This window comes from Opisthocomus hoazin, chromosome 1 (assembly GCF_030867145.1).
Source record: "Opisthocomus hoazin isolate bOpiHoa1 chromosome 1, bOpiHoa1.hap1, whole genome shotgun sequence".
In the NCBI taxonomy this organism is placed as follows: Eukaryota; Metazoa; Chordata; class Aves; order Opisthocomiformes; family Opisthocomidae; genus Opisthocomus; species Opisthocomus hoazin.
The window spans coordinates 74,156,842-74,179,039 of NC_134414.1; the positions used below are offsets into that span (position 1 = coordinate 74,156,842).

General features: G+C 39.2%; 1 protein-coding gene across 1 annotated transcript in view; it reads right to left on the minus strand.

The window, feature by feature from the left end:
* Window positions 1–22,198, minus strand: part of NCK2 (NCK adaptor protein 2) — an 87,644-nt gene that overhangs the window by 24,216 nt on the left and 41,230 nt on the right. Inside the window, exon 3 of the mRNA XM_075425892.1 lies at window positions 7,820–8,061. Within this exon, the coding sequence (XP_075282007.1) occupies window positions 7,820–8,045 (226 nt within the window). The 5' untranslated portion in view covers window positions 8,046–8,061. The remainder of the gene's footprint in view (window positions 1–7,819; window positions 8,062–22,198) is intronic.

Sequence of the window (22,198 nt, forward strand, 5' to 3'; positions counted from 1 at the left end):
TTAGTCTGCTCTGCAATTTCGTATTTCTTTTCCTTCTTAAGCACATGTTCCTTCAGAAATTACAACATGATGTTCTTTAGAAAGTCTGATTTTAGTTCCACAAAGCAGAGACTTCAATCCTTCTAACGCTACTTTCACTGGACATAGTTGATATGCAAAAAGTTACTTAAATTTTTACAGGCATACAATAGGTCCATAACCATAAATTTGTGACTTTGTTTTTCATTCTGGGTAACTATTTTAACGTGCATAATAGTGACAACTAATTCAAAATTAATATATTCTTCTGCATTATATACCAAATTGATAGTGAGATAGCAGACCCTACCGTGTCAGCAATATCTTCTTGCATCACTTTCCATGCAGAGCTACTGCTGTTGAATATGTTTCTAGATCTTCAGAGATCATCAATGAACTGAGAAGAGCCGCTTAAGATAAGTCTGCGTTTTGATGATGATCACGAGACAGGTATGTTTCCAGAAAGTAGCAAAGCATTTGAATTCTTTATTATACAAATCCTCTGTAACCATTCCAGTGGTATCAGCACTGTCAGCTCCTAACTCCACATGCTGTATATGGGAATGGAAGAATTATCTTCCCTGTGTTTTGAAATCATTGTGAGCATCTCCCATTTCCCCTTTCTCCGCATCTAATGACAGTAATCCATGCAACCAGACTGATCTACTATTACTGTGAAGGTGGAAGAAATGCAATTGTTCCAGCTTTTTTATTCTTTTAATTCCCCAAACCACGGAAGACACCACACCCACACAGAGTTCCCACCAGCTTCTCTCAATACCACAAAACCATGTTCCTCAATTTCATCACTGGTGAAGAGTCACCACTGTTGCTGCCCTGCCCCACAAACAAACATGCTTACTTTGAGCAATGCAACTAAACAGCAGGATGAAGCACAGCAGAGAATGTGCTTTTGCTGAACAAATTCAACCATGGAATAAGCTATTTTAACACACTGAGTCTCGGAAATTGAGCAAGAATTTGTGCTGTATATAAAATCTTCAAAACTACTTCCTCTCTGTAAAGATGACCTTAAATTCCTGTGTATCAACTGCTTAAAAGTGCCAATACAGACTATTTACTCTCATTACTCTCCTCCAAGAGACACAACAGACATGCTGCTACTGTCATGGCCATATTTTCTGACAAGCTAGGAAGCTTTAAAGCAACATACAGTGGCACAAGAAAAACACTTTTATTTGCATTGAATTCCTACAAGGGACTTCACTGCTAATTCCAACTAGAGATGTTTGGTTAAATGAGAGACTTCATATCATTTCTTCTTACATATCTTCATATACGGTAAATAATTTGACAAGTAGCTACATACTGTAAAAAGTTCTGAAGGTTCTTTTTTTTTTAAATCAAATGTATTAAATGTCTGCTGTTGAGTGGACAAGACAGTATTTCTTAAAGGTCTGTGACAAGGAAGCCCAACAACATCAGGAACTCAAAGTTCTAAAGAGGTTAAAATAACTGCTGTTTGTCTTACGAAGCAGCTCTGTTTCATACAATGGTGTAGTTCTTATACAATGATACCATATCTATTCTTATTTCTATCATGCTTTCATTCTGTAGTAAATTTTACACTCACATGTTGTCCAGAAAACACTAAAATTGAAAACAAATAATTAAGAACAGAAATATTTTCAAATTAGTACTTGGGCATATTAACAATGTGTTTTCTGTCATCTTGCAGCTAACATGGCTAAGGCAGTTTGCTGATAAACAAACACATACAATTCATGAGGCAAAGAGTACGAAAGACTCAATTTATAGCTACGACTGTGCCAGAAATACTGTGTATGCTTCTCCTGATTACACTTTTAAAAACTAGTGCTGCAGAACTGGGAAAATTTCAGTTAAAAACCACAACAGAGTTGCACAAGTAACTTTCACAAGTGAAAGACTTAAGCAGTAATCAAATTTCAGCACTCAAGACAAGATTTAGAAGAGATCTGATGAATGTCAAAATACCACCTTGTATAATTAAATCTACTAGGCATACCATATGAGAACTACCGAAATTGGGCCACTAAGATATTTAAAAACAGAAAAAATCCTCAAAAGCAAAACAAAAAAAAAGACCACTAACCCACACCTCAGAAGTTAAATGTTGATGACTTATTTGGAGAATGAGATTTCATGAACATATTATGCAGACTATGACAGTAATAGTTTAAATTTGAGTTGAAATATTTTTATCTAAAAAGGAAGTACACCAAACCTCTTACCCAACAGTGTTTTCCAATGTTAAAGAAAACACTGCATTAAAAAATGACCTACTCCACATTATCAACTGCCTGTTACTAAGCAATGACTGTCTAAAGGAAAAAATAGCTAACTTCCCCGTCAATTTCCAGAAAGGCATGGTGAAGGTGGTACTGAGTAGCTCTCAAAGGGGAAAATGTGAATTTATAACTGTGAAAAAAACTCTTTTCATATAAATAAATAAAAATCACCAGAAGAGAAGGGGAGAGGTGTAAACCTGTTGATTCCTGGAAGCGACAGTGTATACAGCACTTGGGCACTGTTGCACAGATCTACAGACTGATCCCAAGTAGACACCGTGGAGGCCGACGAACACAGGAAACATTCCTGGACGCTCGCAACACTTCTGAAATAACGTACTAGAAACAGTGATGCAAGTAAGGACCAGTTTCTGTACTTCACATCTCATTTGGCATGTCTCACTTTCAAAGTGAAAATCCGGCACGTGGAGTGAATTAAAACTATAAAGTTACTGAAATGTTTTGCTGATTTACAGAAGCTTAATAAAGAAGTCATCTGAAGAGTCTCTCGTGCAACTTAAACATCTCTGTGAAACGTTATCGAGATTACTGTTATTTGCCATCATTGCCAACACTCATCTCTAGTGTTTCTACAGCTCCTACGCATTTTGCAAACACATCTCCTGTATTCTTCATGTCTAATCTCTCTTTCAATACCTTTCAATAAATATTATTTCTTTTGCTGGGCACCTGTTCAAAAACCCACACCAAGAATCGAGTGGAAATGTCTTGAAGGTTTCTTATGTGGTTGTTCGCTAAAGGGAGCAAGACCGGACACCTTTAGGAAATCCCTATTACGCAGAGCTGGTTGTGAAGCAAAAGCAGTAACATTTGAAAACTGTGGGTTCCCACGAAAATGGCACCCTGCTGCTGGATCACACGCATCAGTCACCCGCGGCACGCTGCTGCCTGGGGAGCTGTGCTGTTGCCAGGAAAGTGACTTGCAAAGGGATGGAAAAAATGCAGAAGTTCTATTCTGCTTACACAAACAACTGACTTCTTAATTCTTTTTGCTTCCTTCAGATAAGGTTTCTGTTTGGCATGACAGAGATGAGCCAGCAAGCATAGATGGTCTTTGCTGCAGAAGGGGAAACCCGTGGAGCCGCACTCGGAGGCAGCTCCGGGGGTGGTGCTGGCAAACACCTGCTCCTTCTGAACGGGTACGGGAATTCCTTCCCACCCCCAGCACATGGGAAGAGTTGTATTACAGAAAATTACAGTTTGGAAGACACATGCTGGAGGTCTATTGCTTAGTAAGACTTAATCGAAATGTATAAAAAATACGTTCCCCATAAAAGAAATACTGTACGAGGAAACTATTTTAAAGTTCATTATAATGAATGAAGATGAATTTTTAATCACAAGCCTGGAAACGGCTTTTGCCTTACGAATGGCAATAATTACCAGATTTCATTCAATATGAGCAAACAGAAGACAGTAATTTGAAATGGCTAAATTGCCATTAACTTTTTACTCGCAGTATCACTCAGTTAAGACAAAAAAGGGAAAGAGAAGATGAATCATTTAAAATACTTAATAGATGGCCTGTACGCTAGATCTCCATAAATAAAACTGGGCTGTTAGAGCTATATATTCATTAGAGTTCACTCAAGAAGGAGACATAAGAACATGGAAGTAATGTATATAAAACTGAAAAATGATAAAACAGATAGACATCAATAGAAAAAATACAAGTCTCAAAATGTCTCAAAGTCACTAACGAAAGCAAAAAGTTTTGGAAAAATTCCGTGATGACAGGACTTAAAGAAGACACAGCATAACAGAGTAAGCTCTTAGAAAGGGAAAGACAAAGTGAATGGTGCAGAAGAGGCTACTGTTTTTTAAAAAGATGCAGGGTGATCCAGAAGTACCTCTTCAGAAATTACTGGGGGTCACTTGAGATTTGAGGCGAGCTGGTTTTCAGTCCACAAGTAACTGATTTAATGAACATATCCTTAAGAAGTGTTAATCAGCACCTTAATATGCACCTGACACATTTCAAAGAGCTGGCTCCGAACACGATTTATTTGCAGATGTTCTTCTCCAAAAATGCTGAAATACAATGGAAATTCCAGAAGCCTTAAGACATTGCTGAAAACAGGCTGACATTTTAAACCAGCAAGCTGCATGTTCTGGGTACCTACATGCCCACTAACCTTCCATCAATCCCAAGCCAAACAGTGGTAAAGCCGATGGGATTCTATTAATAAAGTATTCAAGGGCTGAGATTCAATTAATGACAGTCAACAGAGTTCCAGAAAAATTAGTTTTCAGCAAACAGGCATGACTTCATTCTCTGATGAGATTAAAAAGTTTTCCTGACAAAGACAACTTCATAAAGGTAGTAAACTTTAGTGATCTATTTGGCTTTTTATGTACGAGACACCGATGTATTAACCGGTGCCATAAACTTTCATTAGAACACAGACTACACGGATTAAGAACTATTTAGATGATGCATCTTCAACTGTCAACTATGGGGACTATTAATTAAATGCTAATAGCTTTTATGGGGTCTGCCAGAATTTGAACTACGGCTGGCACTTTTCATATTTATTGAATATTTGGAAGTAAGTATAAATCAACCACTGGTAATTACTGTGGATAAGCATAAGAGTGGCAGATAGCTGTGGGCAATCACATAGACCGCACACTACATCATTTGTGCGATAACAATGCTTTCAGATGAAATATGTTTAAATACAAGGAACTGTAATTGATTAAGCAAGAGGTAGGCAAAGCGCATCTCTATGGGCATGGGAGTAACCATTTGCTGGAGTGCTGCAAGTACGAAAAGTGGGTCCAGGTATGCCAGAGTGTCCCTCTCTTTAGAGCCTGCTAGCCTGGTCACTGGAAGCAGCTAAGAGCCTGCTGATTCTCTCCTGAGATTTCACAAGACTTGCGATTGATATTTGACTGAATGATTATTAAGGAACTGGTTGTTGAGGTTTTTTGTTGTGGTTTTGTTTTCGGGTTTTTTTGTTCATTTTTCTTTAGTTCAGTACCTGATAATTTGGTAATAGCCTCAAGATCAAAGCTGGAAACAGCTTTGGCTTAAGGACTAATACTCCTGAACACCATTCCCACCTGTGCTGGCCTAGTGGGCATTTTCATGTGAATTTCCTTGTGATCTTAGGAGAGGCATGCTTGATGAGACATTAGACATATTTCTATAAAGAGAACTTAAGAACTTGTTTTACGGGTGCAGCAAAACTTTCAAAAGCTGTTTCACTAGATCCATCATCAGCCTTGGAATTTGCAAGCCTTTGTTTAAAAAAAAAAAAAAAAGCAGTGCATTCTTGATGGCCACTCAGAACAAAGGATCCTCTAAGGAAGGACACATGCTCTCCGTGTTCTGAATGGGAAATTACTGTACAGCAAGACAAGCAAGGCCTAAAGACTATAGTTTAGTTGAGGACTACGATTCAGGAAAGGTAAAAAGAAAATTGTACAGATGCGTGGTGCACAGCACAGACATAAGTTTCATTATACTAAGCAGTTCACAGCCCTTAAACTGTAAAAAAAGAACACTCTTAATCACCAACTTTTTTGAAGGGTGTTAAGAATATCTTGAGCCAAATTGTGGGTTAGGTACGGCTTAGGCAGTTTCTTACTGTCACAGGATGTACGAGCATAAAAGAGCATGTGAGCTGCTTTGCACTCTGCGTGCTTAGCAGGTATGGGCGGTCACTGCAAAAGAACAAGCCAGGCTCCGCCACATCGTATTTTCTGTCTCAGCTGAACAAACAACACACAGCAAAAACTATTTGAAGAGGTACAGGGTTATCAGTAGATTGTAATAACGGTTCTTCAGAACCTAAAAACCCATGTACATGCGTGCAAAGGGCTGAGGTTTGGAAGATGCGACACTAGCGAAGGCCGAGCCATGAAACCACCAAGCTTTGCTCTCACACCATTTCATCTGTCGACACCACAGTGAAGCACCCTGCAGCGTGCAGCTTTGTTAAGATCAAGGAGGTAAACATGCATATATGCTAGGAAATGTCTCTGGTCCTTCACTTAAATACATTTCTGTTGGATATAAATAAAAATGTGTTTGTTTACATCAAGTACATATTGTCCACATTTTATACAAACACTTAGTATATTATCACAACAGAAACTCAATCCTGTCATAAAGTGGCCTTTAGACAAATCATATAGATTTTAAACAACATAAATCTATATAAAAGGATCTTAAAGTCACAGCTGGGATTTTGATTTTAACTAGTTAATTGATGTTGGAGCTTATTCTTTATACAAATCTTTGAAAAGGCCTAATCACATTTGCTGGCACCGTAATGAGTGTACTCCAACAGTATCTGTAGACAGGTCTACCATTTTAAATACTACTGTGGTAAATCTTGTGATAAACTTCTTTGCCTGCCACCCATCCTGTAGTCGTCAGTTTCCATGTACTTTATGGCAGCTCAGCAATGGAGGACACAGTAATGAAGAAGTGATCAAGAAACATAACCTGTTAGTTGCAGCACTAGCACGGGACACCTGTGATAAACCCACATGAGCTTTTGCCATGTTATTTTTAAGTAAACCTTTTTGTATTCTAACAAGTCCAATCCCAAATTCTAAATTTTCTATTGAAAAGTTAGTATTTTCTACAGCAAACTGCAACAGAATAAGTTTTCCCCAGGTAAGACTTTGCAGAACACAGGCAAAAAACAAAACACAAGCAAAAAAAACCTCAAAACACCTCCAGGTGCATATCTGTTTCTGTATTACATCCTAAAAAAACACTAGCAGGGTTTTTTTTGGCCTCTATACGTGTAATGATCACTTACCGCTATGTGTAACCTTTTCTAGACGCATGCAAAGCCCTTTATTTTCTAGTAATTTAATCAGTCATTAAAAATCACTGCAAAAATAACGAAAAAAAAATACTCATTTCACCTGACTTCCAAACACATTTCTTCAAAATACACTCAACATTTTTCACAGGTATATTACTGCATACGTATGATACACTGTTGTGAATATTTTATGTGCAAATATAAAACAGTACATATTAAGGACTTGGAAGCAGAAGGAACATCTCCGACCACAGAAACTTAACCCCTGACACTGCACATAGCCACACTGTATAATCCCATTCACAAAGTGATTTAGCATTACTGTGATAGCTATGCTGAACAATCCAGTTTACATCCTTATATTTCTGAGTGAGAGGACTTGGCATGAGAGGAGAGGATTCAGCAGTTGGTATCTCAGTGAAAACACAGTTCTTCAGCCACTGAAAATACATCACCTCTGACAAACCAGAACAAAAATAACATCTTATTCCCCTGGATGCGATGTGAGAAAATCTGTTACACATTTTCCCACACGATTCTTCCTCCACTCTATCCCTCCCTCCATCACCCACCATGTCACCTCAAACTAAGGATTAAGAAAACCCAAACAAGCATGTTAAAAAATATTTATATGCACATTACATTCCACATCTGAAACCCATCAAGTCTAGTAAACTTCTTCCAAAATACAAAAGGACTTACCCAAGGTGTCTTTTAGATTTTTAACCAGAGAACCTTTCTTCAAGCTGTTTTTTCGCTCCACGTAATTTGATGGCACATATCCCGTTTTGTTGGCCGCGTTTCTTACCCTCCACCATGTCTTGGAATCATCTAATAGCCAAAGACGTTCATTTTTCTTGATGTCAAGTTCTTGGTCCTGCTGTGCAGTGTAATCCCACTTTGCAATAACAATAACTTCTTCTGTCATCTTTCATGGAGTCCTTCTGCAAGAAAATATTAAAACATGCTCATCAGTAAATTATATCATGTAATTCTTAATTTTCAATTTGAGCTCTTCTGAAATAAGCAAGAAATGGGTAGGGAAAAATGAGAAAGGTATAAAGAGAAAAATCTCATAGATTGGAACTCCTCTTAAAAATAAGGGAACTCCTATGGACCTTTCTTGCTTTTTCTGCCACTAAAATACAACAATACCTCGATAGTAAATTCTAGTCAATGCACTACATTTGCTTCATCTGAATGTATACAAAATATTATTCAGATACACATAAAGCAAAGGCTAATTCATAAAACCCATTCAGTTTTTGCATATAGCATTATAAAACTATCCCACATCTGGCATTCAAAGTTCTGATCTGAGAAAGCAAAAAAATAGCAGCATTCCAAGAACATATTTTCCTTCTGCCCTAGTTCCTCCTCCTAATACTAACATATTACTTAGAAGTCTTCTGTTTTTAAACAAAGCTACCCATCTTTTTTTTAGTAGGAAGTTAAAAATACTTTGAGAAGTAATGTAACTCAGCAGTAAAATCTGCCATCAAGAAGAGGGTACTGTCTTTAGTAAGCCTTTGTTAACAATGTTTTGTGCAGGCAGCACTGCATTTTAGGAGAAGCCTTTGTTCCCGTGAAGATCCCAGCTCACTGCAGCCCTGCACCAGAGACAGGTCAGTTGGGTGGAGAAGAGCACCCACTGCGCTGCTCTCGATTGCATTTCATTTCTCAACTACTCAGAACTTATCCAGAGTTCTATTAAGGCTGAATGAGATGTCTTTTTTAACTTACCTGTAACAAGAATGATCTTTTCCAAAGCTATTTGTCAGCTGCATGAAGACAGCTGCATGCCTCCATGTTTTCCTACACATCCCAGTAATTACCTGGAACAACGTGAGGGAGCACAATAGTGTGCAAGTAAAAGTCCCATGCCAGTACCAGTGACATTCAAACATACTATGATGCCAACGAAAACATGTTGATTTTATCCTCTAAATTCTGAGAAGTCACCTAAAATTTTTTAATCGCTGCGGGGGTTTTTGGTGAAGAGGGAAGTGGAGGAGGACAGGAGAGAGTGGGAGGTGAGAATGTATTTGAAAATCAATGTAGCAGATTATTCTTTTTAAAAAGTAAAAGCTGTAGATTTCCTTTAAATTACAGATTAGTAGAAGCAAGTGCCAGAGCAGTTTGAACTATTATGCCCAAGGATCTTTTTAACATGATTTGACTTTGTTGCCTAGTTCTTAGCAGTCCACAAGCCTATGAACTCTGATACCTAATACTTTATGTGACAGGTAATTAGAAAAAAAACAAACCTCATTCAGAAATTCTGTTCAGCATGTTAAATTGTATCACCTATATTCAGAAAGGGTGCTTTCTGCAGTCTGTAAATATACACACACCCTTTCCCCCTTTAGCTACAGTATAAGCTGTGAAAACTACATGCTAGACAACCCAGCAGACTCCTCTTTCAAAGAAAAAGAAGTGTTTTCCTTCTCTAAAGTTAACCTATAATCAGAAGACACAATAGTGGACCCTATCACAATTCAATAGCCTCCTCTTATCATCATTTTTGTTTCCAGAAGAGTATTACATAGGGTTGAACCGTGGCTGCTAAGCTATTTGACAGCAAAGCTCTGGAAAGCACCAGCAACATCACCCCTCATAGCCAAGGTAGGATGACATTTTTGAAAATCTGAAGTTGAAATCAACAGGCTTAAGTTCTCATTTTCCAACTAGAAAACACAAAAGAACATACAACAATTAAAACATCATTCAAATGTGAGTTTGCACAGCTGAGAGCCCCAAGATTAATTCAAAAGGAAGTCACGATGTTTGGAACTAAGAAGAAACGCAACCTGTACAGTTCAAACAGGCCGCGACTTACGTAGGTGGAATTGATTTTACAAGAAATAAATCACTATACCATTCAACAATTTTTTTCCCCTGAAATAATAATCCCGTCTGACGATGACATAGGAGAGCCTGAGCTTTGGACTGCAGTCTCCAATAAACTGCCCTGCTTTCTAGCTCACATAAAATGGACAGGCAGCCTACAAGTCAATAAGCTGATGTAGCTGCTGGGGGACTGCAATCAAGCATGTTCTGGAGGCCAACATTGTCAATATAACCTCTCTCCAATTTAGATTGGTTTATTTTATCTCAGCAATTGTAAAATGGTCAATTCTTACTACTCCTGGGGACATGGAGAACATGAAGGAATAGGACACCATCAATGCAGTTGGCTGATGTTGCCACCACGCAGGCTCCACTTCTAAAAAAGGTTATTTTCACAACACTGGTAAGTTAAAATTATCTATTGATATTACAGTATATTAATAATAAAAAAAACTAGTAACGGATGGAAGACTATTAAACTCTTCCTATTGTCCTGAAGAAAAAAAAAAAAAAAGGAAACAAAAATCTAGAATTGTGCCCTGTTGTAAGTCACCAAGTGTTTCCCCAAAGTGCTGGGCATGCACAGGAAGAGAGCACGTCAGGGCTGCCAACATTAACTATACAGTCCTCCAAAATTCACTCCGGACAGGGAGCCCCAAGCTGTCCGATTTCTACACTTCCAGTTATTGCCCACGTGTAAAACCGCCGCTCTGCCTGAGAAATGACACTATTTCACAAGCAGACCCCGTGCATGATGCAATTTCAGCAGAAGTGCAGGGAAGCCAAGTTTCTCAGGCAGCATGCTGACACAGAACCCAAGTCAATGAAGTACTCCAGGTTTTGCTGAATGTTGAACGGCACAAGCATTCCTACCCCAGTGGGGATAGGATTTAGAACGAGTCAAAACGCATCATACAATTGCAGCTCAATGTTTGTCCATTTAAAGCTGTATGCATGTGTGTGGAGGAGTTTGGCTGTGCTGGCTTTTTAGTTTGGTTTGGGGGGAGTGGTGTGGGGTTTTTTTTTGTTTCTTTTGATGGTTTTGTTTTAAATGTGGGGAACTAGTATTTAAGTTCTTAAAACTATTTTCTTCTGGTTACGTCATTAGACTGGCCCCATCGAGGACAGTAATGTTCTTCCTGTGCCATTTTTAGAGCTAAGATTTCCTTGTATATGAATAAAGACACATTTGCTCCCCAGAAGGGGGGTCGTAGAATTAATAGTTTTGAAATACTTCTGCACCACAGCTGTGTGCCAAACAAAAGATTATAAGCAAATGACATAACCAGAACTGGGGAAAAACATAAGGAAAAAAACATAGTACATCCTTCCAAAGCATCTGAGTGTCCCACAAAAACTTGACATGCAATCAAAACATGAAATTTCTTTAGTATATTGCTTATAGACTGCACAACAAAAAATACCAGTCCCCATAGATCCCAACATTAACATGAGACTCCTTCACATCAAGAAGATGAAAATCCATTTCCATTACTGCTAAGAGTGTACAACCTCCTGGAATGTTCCTCCTCAAAAAGCTCAAAAGTCCTAGCGCTGAAATAGAGTCTTCTCCCCATTTCCGATAGGATAACACCACCCACTTTAAAAAACACCAGTAAAAAGCTTTGAAATACCTATGCAAGGAACTGTAAATTTATGAAATGCAATACAGCCATTTCTCAGTACAAGACTGTTTCACTTTGAAAAGTATATATCTGGCTTTGGTTTTCAGCTTACTATATCAAGTGATCACTTGCTTTATTTTCACGACAATGCCAACTTCCAACTGCATTTTTGAAAACAAAAAAAACAACAACAAAAAAAGCCAAAACCAAGACACCACACTAAACTAGCAAACAAACTAAACCCCACATCCCAGACCTTCAAAAGTTAATTCTTCTATTAGCTATGTGGCCAATGCACATTTCTGACTCCGTTTAAGCCAGCATTTCCTTCACTGCTAGCACTGGTAGTAAGCTAATTTATTGCACCAACATTGTATTTGCTGAAATGTTACAACTAATTAGATTGAGTTCAGGTATTTTCAGCCACTTTGTTTCCTCCCTCCAGTGTAGGTTTTGTTAGGAGAGGAGTCCTGTCTTCAGTGGCAGCTGCCCTACTGCAGAATCACAGAATGGTAGGGGTTGGAAGGGACCTCTGTGGGTCATCTACCCAACCCCCCTGCTGAAGCAGGGTCACCTACAGCAGGCTGCATAGGACCTTGTCCAGGCCAGTCTTGAATATCTCCAGAGAAGGAGACTCCACAACCTCCCTGGGCAGCCTGTTCCAGTGCTCCGTCACCCTCAGAGGGAAGAAGTTCTTCCCCATGTTCAGACGGAACTTCCTATGCTTCACTTTGTGCCCATTGCCCCTTGTCCTGTTGCTGGGCACCACTGAAAAGAGTTTGGCCCCATCCTCCTGACACCCACCCTTCAGATATTTGTAAGCATATATTAGGTCCCCTCACAGCCTTCTCTTCTTCAGGCTGAACAAGCCCAGCTCCCTCAGCCTCTCCTCATAGGAGCACATGTGAAAATGCTCCAACATAAAAACATCCTTGGGAGAGAGGGAAAAACTGAAAAAAATCTGCCAAGCTAGGAAGGTAGTGAACGAAAACCCAGACAAGGTAAAGTCAGTTACAAGAAGGCTGTACTGAAAGCCTGCTCAGACAGCTGAGGAACATTAGCTAACCCTAAGGCAGAACAAAGGTAGACATCTGTGGCGTACCTAGTACTGTAGCTCCCATATAGACTTTCCCAGAAAAAAGTCCATAAAGGAAAAGGTTATGTTCAACAATTTAGCAATGTCAGGAAAAAAAGAAAAAACACAACCACCTATGCCATTTTGAACCAATGCTTAAAACTGAACCATGGAAGCAATATTTGAGAGTAATGAAACTTAAATATAGAGGAACTTACGAGAAATTGCTCCCACAAACTTGTAAATCCACTAATGGTTTTTCATGTGAAAAACGTGCTCCATTTATGTTATGTTAAATGTCAAAGTATATATGACTGTTACACAAATCTCATTATCTTTTACCAGGCCTAGATTCCCCCCCCCCCCATGAAGGGCTAACACTTTTCTCCCACAATAATAAATAAGAAAGGATCCATTCCAGCGTGCCACCTGAACTGGACACTTCTCCTATAGACTGATGCAAGTCAGCTAACGCTCCCTCTAGTTTACTGCCCAGGCCCAATGGGCAGAAAAGCAGCATCTTTTCTTGCCTTCAGGAGGAAGGCTCAAGGTTACCCCAGGGATACGGTTAGTTAGGGTAGGGCAAACAGGAGGTATGGCTGAGCTTTAAAGATGCAGTAAGAAAAGCAGCTGTTGCTCTCCCTGTTCACAATTTACTTCGCAAAAAGGAACATGGCTGAAAAATGACTGACAGTAATGCTTGAAATTTAATCCCTCACCAAGGGAACAAGCAAAAATTCTATTAATAGGAAGTGACAATTGATATAACAGACTGTTCTGGAATTTGATGTCCTCTTAAGACACACTGGCAAAAAAGGCACTAAATTGATACAGAGGCTTTTACATTTCACTGATGTGCATAAACCACGTAATTGCTATATAATATTACATAAGACATAATTACCACACGATATCTAGTTAATTGTCTCGGGAGAATGAAAAGATTAACTAATGACATATCATGGTTTTCTCTAAGATTTGAAGGCTTAACAACCTCTCCTTCTCCTGCCCCCAAACTCTGCAAATCAAAATGGGTTTTGAACCCTGCAGCACGTGTTGCTGACAGGCCAGCTATCTGGTGTCCACTTGGTTAATCTTTCATATGCTACAGCAAATAGGCAATATTTGGTCCTCTAAGGTAACACAGTTGCCAAAAATTTAAAAAAAACTCTCTCCTTCCATTGAGGTCTCTTTCATAGTAAGCATATGCGCTTACTGTACTCTGTAATTAATAAAATAACTTGTACTAGATCACTTCGTCTCAAGTACACTTGAAGTCTGCAGCTTTCTCATTTATGAAGATGCAATCTCTGGTTAGCCTGCCCACTGTTTCAGGAGGTTTGAAGCTTTGTTTCCACTCACAGTTGTTTGCTTTGTTGCATGTGTGGGCGTGTGGTTAGTTTTTTTTCAAATCAGCCTGTGTCAATAGTTTTGACATACAGAAAGATTTCAAAAAAGTGCATCTCTAAATTTCAGATTGTTTCACTCGGTTCTTGGGGATCAAGAAAGCACCAAAGAGAGAACTCAGAAGGCATTAAAAAGAACAGAAATGTGAATTCAAATGAAAACTTGTAAAAAAGAACACACATTTCGAACATACTTTTAGCTATTTCTAGTAGAACACAGTATTTTTGACACTTTAAGTACGTATGTTCGAAAAAAGAAAATATAATCTCCTTCACGCAAAGGTCAAAGTACACCAAACCAAGTAAAATATCGTATTACTAATGATTGCTACCAGAAAATCTCAAAATGCAGATGTATAAAAAGAGTAAACAAGCTGACCCAAATTACAGCAAATCATAGCCCTTTGTTAAAACCCGTAAAACCCTTTCCATGCTTTATTACATGAGCTACTTTCTGGTGCTCAGACAAATGGAGATGGATCACATAAAGGCCACCTTATCTAACCGCTTCTGCAGTTCAACATTTAAATATTGCACATAATGTGTGTCAATCCATCCCGAGGGACACATTTCTTTGCAAAGAGGTCATTGCACCCAAAATAATCGTAAGAATACTCCTCCCCCTCTTAAAGAAAGTTATCTAAATAGCTATAGTGACCAAACATTCATCATCTGGCTATGGAGTTCTGAGGTGTCAAACCGATGCATGAGCAGTAAAAACCCCACATACCCGGGCTGCCTAAAATTGCTGACTGTTTTAACACAAGCTTGACAAATAATTTGAGGTATTTCACTATTAGGTCTCATTAGGATGCATTGACTACAGAACTAAAAGTGATAGCTGAGTAAGTGCAAGTGATTATTATCCAATTTACTTTGATGTGCAAACTGAAGATACAGTCACAATCAATAGAAGGCAGTGTCAGTACTTTAAAAGGGTCAGTTTTCCAAAGCTGAAAGCAAGTATGAGTGGGAGCTGTAAAGAATAAACATGAACGAAGATGTAAATAAATTGGTTCATTGCAAAGGAAGAATGTTTTATCACATTTCCCAACCTACTCTCACAATTTGGCATTTATGAAGGAAGTACTATACAGTTAAAAGGCTATTCTGCTTAAAAAGTGAGGTAACAAGCTCCAGAGGTTTTCTGTGTCCTCTCCCCCTGGTCCTTTCTTTGAAAAGGAAAAAATGATAGCAACAAGCTCAAGTCCAGAAATGCAAACTGAAGCTCATAAGAAGCATAAAATGTGATTAAACTGCATCTGGAATAAATTAAATATCAGCAATAGAATAAGTATGGAATTAAAACACTAAGTTTCCTGCACATGATGTAGGAAGAGAATATTTAATATGTATTTCTATACTGCAGGATTATTATGACAACCACTTTCTGCTCTGTAATTAACTAGGGTATAAAAATAATAAGAAAAACTAAACACTTCTAATCTTCAAACATACCCCAAGATAGCAGAATCATCCAGAAAGCTTTTACAACCTTAACATCAACTCTGAGGAAAATTTGGAGCAATGAATAAGTTTTAGAGAATTACAGTTGTGCCATTAATTTGAAAGCATAAACTGGACATCCTTGGTAACACTACCAAGCAGTCAGATGAACTCTAATCCTAGAGAAACATAAAGGAAAGAAACAAAGGACTCCCCAAAAAAGCCCACATGGCATACCAACAGATTACAGATGTGTAATCAGCACTTATTAAAAGGGATTTACGGAAGAGAGGCATGAGAAAACTATTTTTTAATGTCCATTTTTCCCTTCATTTGAGCTGGGGACTGAGGCCTAGCCACCCACCCAAGCCCACACCTGGGGGGTCAGACCAGCTGCCAGGCAGGGGCAGGCCCAGCCGCAGGGGTCACTTCACATGCAGGCTCAGCAGGCACCATCAGCCTTGCTGGCAGGCCCCAAGACACTGGTTCTTAGCTGCAAAAGTACTCGGTTTCCTTAGCACTCAGGAGTATTAATACAAAAAAAAAAAAAAATTACAGCTAAAACTGTGAAGGCGATACAGCCCGGTGGAACGGTTAATCACACCGGAGGTGCTGCGGCCTGCCTCTGCGGGCACCGCAAGTGTGCCTTTCTTACATGATACCTCTCACTAAAGTCTAAGCAGGCTGTATATTTTCCAAAAAAGTGAACGATTAGTCTTAATTAACCACTAATTTACAACTGTACTAGCTAAGTAACTTCACCCTGATGCCACCCAAGAGCTGGCCCCGCACCCCTCAAAGCCTCTCCCCCACTCCGTGTCGCCCGCCATTGCTCCAGGGCACGACGCTGTGAGGTTTGGGGTTTCGTTTCTTCAACCGGATGCCTCCGACAGCTTCGAAGCAGTGTTTGCTCCTCTCGGCCCCACAACGTATCTGGTATCCCAATCTCTAATACAACTGCAGCTCCACTCCGGGCCTTTGTGCCTTGCGTTACAGAGCGACTGCAAACAGGAAACCTCAAGACCAGTTCAGTGGTAACGAACTTCTGCGTAGCTCCAATAGAGAGCAAAAGTTAAGCTTGTTTTTTGTCTTGTAAGTGGCTTAGAAGTCTTTTTAAAAGACACAATAACAAATAAAGTAGAATACAGATTAGAAACACCCAGAAATACATCCTTACTGCTAAGAAGTCAGTACAACACTTTACCATTCAACAAAAAGCAAATCTCACTTTATATACGTTTGCATAACAACATACAAAAGGAAGTTGGTAAAAAAATTTCCCACCCAATGTTTTCACGAAGCCTATCACACAAATCAGTCCGCCCAGATGAAATAAGCAGGGACTGCTTCAAATGTTCTTTTAATACGTAAGCTTGCCATTTAAGTAAAATAAATATTTTGAATCACAAAGCATGCATCTCCTCAGCAAGAACCACCTGTCTTAGCGATGGCCATAAGTGATGCCCAGGCCCCTTCCAGCTCTCCAAGCCCACTCCAGCAGGAAGGCGTAGCAGCAGCATCTCCCAGGCGATAGCAGCGGGGATGCCCTCGAGGGTAGTGACTGCCAAGCACATGGAGCACAGCAAGGGCAATCCCCCAGCTCCCGTCTTTCGTCCTTTCTCGCAAGCCAAGGTCACATCATCGTCACGGCTGCCCATTGTTCAGACTAACACAGCTTCATAATTTGAAGCATACGGTCTCAGAAAAGGTTGAAGTTGAAAGAAAAGGACACAATGCTATCACAATAGTAAGACTCTGGAAAACATTATTAGATAAGAATAAAAATGCTAACATTTACTTGAGAAAGTTGCAGATCCTGTAGCCTGCTGCTTCTCTAGAGGTAGAAAGAGATAGCCATCAGGGCTGTTACCAGGTAGGCTGCTGCAGCACCAAAAGAACACAAATCTGAGTTCTGGCCTTCTGTAAATTCATGCAATACCGCCCTAATTTTATACGATGTTCACTGTTTCATGTTGTGACCTTCATACAAGCTAACCTTCCCAATTTCATATTTTCTTTAATTTTATTAGTAATTCTGCTATGCCACAGAATTTCCTGGTCTGGGGCAGTTCAAGGTAAACGTTTAATCAATGTGACAGTCTTTAAAACACATACTGCTAAGTACTATCTTTCCTATTTATGTGATAAGCACTCTGCTGTTTCAGGAAGCTAAGTTTTTAAAAAAATCTTTTGATGTCTTACTTAAAAAGAATAGGATATTTCTATATCATTTCTGGAACAGCATGCCTATTACAAAGTAGGCAATGATCATTTTTTAGCTTCTGAGAGATGATTTAAATTTAAAAATCTATTTCAAAGGACAAAAAGCTGGTATTCTACAGGAACAAGCTGGTATTATATTAACTTATGTTAAAGTTTAGCAGTACTAGTTAGGAGCCATCTAACTTACCTATGCTTAAAAGACAGATAACCATAAGAGAAGCTACAGAGAAAACATTCTTAACACGTCTTCAGATAGGCTGACACTGAGTATGGTCACCAATATACGTAAGCTTATAATAAAAACCTGGTTCAAGTCTTTCCATAAAGATGGGATGACTATTAAGAACTTGATTAAGGACAACCTTAAGGGATTAAAAAAACCAAACAAACATATTTCATCTTGTTAGGGGCGGGAGGAGGTGTTTTTAAGAAATTTGTATTTTTTATTTCATTCGTAAGGCAGGACAAAGACTAACAGACAGTACTGGCAACCTTCTAAAGACCAGGCAGAAAATGCTGAGAGAGGATTTTTGTAGTTAGATGATTAGTGCTTCATCCAACCCAGATGGTATTTTTGGAAGAAGGTATTTCCCCATATCTTAAAGACTATACAAAACTGCATCTTTCCACGACCTCTTATTATATACTTATCAGAAAACACAAGAAGTCTGAATAATTAAGTTATCAACACTGGTTTTAGTCTGTTGAAAGAGGAAAAAAAATTACATCTGAGTATATAGACCAACTCCAACCGCAGATAGCCAGCTAACACCCCTTCCTACCAACCGCTTCCTCCAGCCTTTAGTCCCCACATCCTCATGCCCTCTGCCCTCACCCTCGCTTCCCTACAGCTGCTGCTGTAAGCTCTACCAGCAGGCAGGTCTCAGGCAGGTGCCAGCAGCGGCTGCAGGCTCTTGTTCCACCTCCGCCCGCAGCCCACACAGATCCAGCTAATGTGGATGACCCAACCTGCGGTGACTTCTTCCACTATTAGGGCAAAAAGCTGCTTCTTCCTTTTTTTTGAAGGCATTACGATGAAGAGCAATGGCTTTCCACATTCTAGATGGCAACAGTAAAAGCCAGACTGCGCAGACAGGACATCTTCAGACCCTTTGGCTGCCAAGAGCATGAGACAAACAGGGAGGAGGCAGCTTTTTTGGCTTACATCTCTTGACTGCAGAGTACACGCAACCGAACCCCAAACGCTGCCTCACATTTAGACAAATACAGCAAGAGGGTCAGAAAAGAGCGTTGGCTCACCTTTTCCTGAATTCTTTTAAAAGCAGTTTCAGAAAAGCCAGGCAGCTAATAAACAGCTCAACTGCACTAAAGGAAACTTTGGGGAAAAGAGACCTCATCTCGCCTTTAAAACAGCAGCAATGATTAATGGCCACATCTCCTCCTTGGTTTATGGGTGTTTCTACTAAGTCAGAGACAAATAAGTTTAATGTTTGTTGGTGTTGCTCTGGACTGTTATCTCTCCCCTCCTCCTGGCACACAACACTTCAGCTTACCTATACATCTGGAAATACATGAAAACAAACAAACAAAAAGGCAGAAGAGAGAGGAAAGTCCAGGAAGAATACATTAGGTGTCTAGACAAGACAAAACTACAAGTCATTTTACACCTACCAGCCTCTCCACAGTCCCTTACAAAAAGGGGGTAGAAGGGAGCCAAGCACACACTATCATAGAAAAAAACCAGACACCCTACTGAGAGGACATTCAGGTATTCTTATCTATGCGATAGACTGGTGAGACAAGCTCTGCAGAAGAACAAATTAACTGTACCGCTGTTGACACACTTTCTTCCTCACTATCAATACACCTTCCTTCTCGCCTTGAAATTAAAACAGCCAGCCACTCAGGATATGGTGAATACCATGAAAATTTATAAAGGAGACATCCTTGAATTTCTTTCAAGATTCAAAAAAAAGCATTTGAATGATTTGCTTCCATTACTGTTTCTTTTCCCCTAGCTCGAATATTCAATGGTCTGCAGGAATTATACTTCAGTGGAAGCGTTAGTACATTTGTGTATTGTATAAACAAAGAACAGTCCTCAGACATAAGAAGTTTAACCTTGATCTTGCACCAAAGGACAAAGCACAGAATCACTGTGGATTGCTACGTTTTACTGCTAATCCCTTGAAACACTGCTACCTACTTTTCAAGGGATTTCACTTTAAACTGTCTATAAAATGCTGAAAATAAAAATGAACTGCTGACCTTCTGTTCCCCAATAGAAAAATCATATATTCGCTTTTTAACTAGAAAGAGGAAGAGATGTTTGTTCAGTTCAAAAACGCATTTATTCCAAAAGTTGTTTAAGCAAAAAAAAAAAAAAAGAGTACATTGTCCATTTCTAGACAATGTCCACTTTATAGTCTTAAGCAATTTTTCAATTGCTTTACAAAAAACTCCATTCAACCTACCTCATGACAGTCGGAAAATGTGAAAAATATGTATATTAAAACAATTTTTAACTTTCTAGCTCAAAAAGCACTAAGTATTTTAAAGACCTTGTTCAGACTCTGTTCCCATGAGCTTTCCAGTTTACTGTCATTTCAAATACTGAATGAATTCTCAGACTTCTGGGTTTTTTTACCAGGTCACCTGGTCCAGAATTTTTACCCAATATAAAAAGGTGTATCTGGTGATGAAAAAAAAAAAAAAAAAAAAAATTAAGATGCATCTGGATTTAACTCTCAAGGCAAAGTTCCAAAGATTTTTTTACCTGAATTTGGGGTTACTGAACACCTATTTCTCATATTTTGGAGTGTTTCTCAGGCAAAAAGCTACTTTCTAGAAGCAGAGTATTTGAATAGCACAGGTAAAAATAACCAACAGATGCAAGATATCATTCTTGATTCTGTGCTTATGTACGTACCCAAAGAGGCAGCTTGAAAGATACAGTGTTAGATTTCATTATGAAACAGCTAAAACCATTAAATGTGTTCCTGTATAATTCTATACATCTTCCTGAACAAGACAGGACCACAAGACAGTTACTCGGAAAGATATCCTTTTAATTTCCTGATAGGAGACATACCAAAAGAAAGCACAATTTAAATGAAGATACACTCCTGGATCTTATATGAGAGGTGAGTGAACGCTGCAGCCTCACAAGTTTCTCGTCAGTCAGATTGACTGCTGTGCTAATGCTACACAACCAGGAAAGGGTCAGCTCAGGCAAGAAAGGGCCATCCCAGTCTCCCCCTAAAGTTGCCTGTTCTCCTTCCATCTAACAGCTCTTTAGAGTCAAGACAGAAATCCTCTCTTACCGCTCCCAGAACACAAGTGCAGAGGAAGCTCTATCCCTCATATTTATACTTTTCCAGATAAAACATGTTTCAAAATGACCTATCCTACAGGTCCTAAAAATGCTTTAAATTTAAAGTCAAGACTGAATTTTTGGTCTGGAATGTTGGCAGCATTCATTTATTCCAATCAAATTTTTCTTAGCTATCTTCCTCCAGTTCTAATGAGGTCCTCTTCCAAAAAACAGTACTTGTGAGTGCCCTGCCAAATGATTACAGCAGCAAACCATCGTTGATTCCTCAGTCAAAGGGGAGGGACACAAAACCAAGAGAGAAACACCATTCACCGAAGGGGGAAAAGGATGAAAGGTGCTTTACTGAAACCATTCTGCCAGGCATGCTCCAGAGAACACTGGCTGTTCTAAGCACGTTATGAAGATGCTCCTTATTCTGAACTTGTACTTTGCAATTCAGGTGTCAGCTGCACCAAGGCAGCTTACGCAGACAACCTAAAAAGTTGTTCCACTACTATTACCCCAACAGGATTTTCCACTGCACTGGAACTGCTGCTCAAAAAGATCAGCTTCTGAAAGTAAATTTCTACCGGATAAAGACTCGGAATATCTGACTTATTCCACAGAAACAGTTACCCAAAACCAAGAATAAGCGATTAGAAGTGTCTACATTTCTATAAGTAAAAGATAGATTCAGAAGAGACCAACGCTGCCTGGCGATGCCAAACACTCATCCTGCTTTATTCCTACTCTCAGCTCCAGTGCTTGAGCACAACTGAATCTTTCCAAACTCCTCTAAATCTCCTCCTATAGTTTTATGTTCTGCCAGAAATTTCTGCACAGTTCCCTTTTCTGAATAAGATCTCCCTGCAATAAGCAAATCAGTTCAAAATTAAACATTTGGCTTTGGCTGCTATATCACATTCCCTTTCATCCAGAAGTGTTATGCACTCTTACACTGACGAGACAGTCTATCCTCACACGCTTACAGACACATTTTCTTTCTTACTCCTGCCAGATAACAATAAAATGCATCAACAAACGTGAAAGGGAAATAATAGTAGTTAAATAATTTCCAAACATGGAGAGACACTGTGGGAATTAACATCTGTACCAGAACCAAGATTAAATAAAAGGAAAACAGATTCAAAAACACAGGGCTAAAATTAAGTTTAGCCAGAG